General features: G+C 75.4%; 1 protein-coding gene across 2 annotated transcripts in view; it reads left to right on the plus strand.

Moving 5' to 3' along the window:
- The first annotated feature begins 370 nt into the window (after nt 1–370).
- The window catches only part of LOC104840614 (septin-2), a 40404-nt gene continuing 40205 nt past the window's right edge, over nt 371–569 (plus strand). Inside the window, exon 1 of one of the 2 annotated variants that reach the window (XM_010581658.1) lies at nt 371–404. Coding sequence is in view for 1 of the 2 variants with exons in the window: in XM_010581657.1 (XP_010579959.1) it covers nt 438–516 (79 nt within the window). In the remaining variant the exon portion in view is untranslated. Of the gene's footprint in view, nt 517–569 lie in introns of both variants that reach the window. The other variant, XM_010581657.1, reaches the window with a different exon arrangement.

Consider the following 569-nt stretch of genomic DNA (forward strand, 5'->3'; position numbering starts at 1 on the left):
AACGAGGGGCCAGCCGGTGGGAAGCGTTTTAGGAAACGGCGGAGCGGCTGCTTGGGCCCCGGCATCCCCGGGGGGGGGAGGCCGTTAGTAACCGGCGACGGGAAGGCCCGGGAGAAAAGCACCCGCCGCTGAGCCGCTCCCCCTCCCGACGGCCCAGGGCCGGACCCACGCCTGCCGTCACGGCTCCCACGCCGAGTCCCGCCATCTCCACCGGGACGGCGGCCCCTCCGGGGGTTGAGGGGAGGTCGCCATGGCGACGCCCCGCCCGCGCCATCTCCCTCCTCGCCGCCACTCAGGCAAGCGGGTGGGGCGGGGGAGACGCTCTATCCCTCCTCTCGCTCGTCCAAGAGCCGCGCCTCGTTGCTCTCCTGGGAAGCGGCCTAGACCATAGAGTCGTGCGGAAGGTAGGGAGGCGCTCGGCCGCGGTGGCGTGTGGGATGCGGGAGGGCTCCGCGGGGGGAGGTGGCGGATCGCGGCCTGGCAGCCGGGCACCGGCGGAAGCGGCCTCAGGCTCAGGTAAGCGCCGGGGGGGCCGGGCCGCGACCTCCGCCCGGCGCCTCCGCCCGGCC

The sequence above is a fragment of the Haliaeetus leucocephalus genome, unplaced genomic scaffold (assembly GCF_000737465.1).
Source record: "Haliaeetus leucocephalus isolate CR32 unplaced genomic scaffold, Haliaeetus_leucocephalus-4.0 Scaffold802, whole genome shotgun sequence".
In the NCBI taxonomy this organism is placed as follows: Eukaryota; Metazoa; Chordata; class Aves; order Accipitriformes; family Accipitridae; genus Haliaeetus; species Haliaeetus leucocephalus.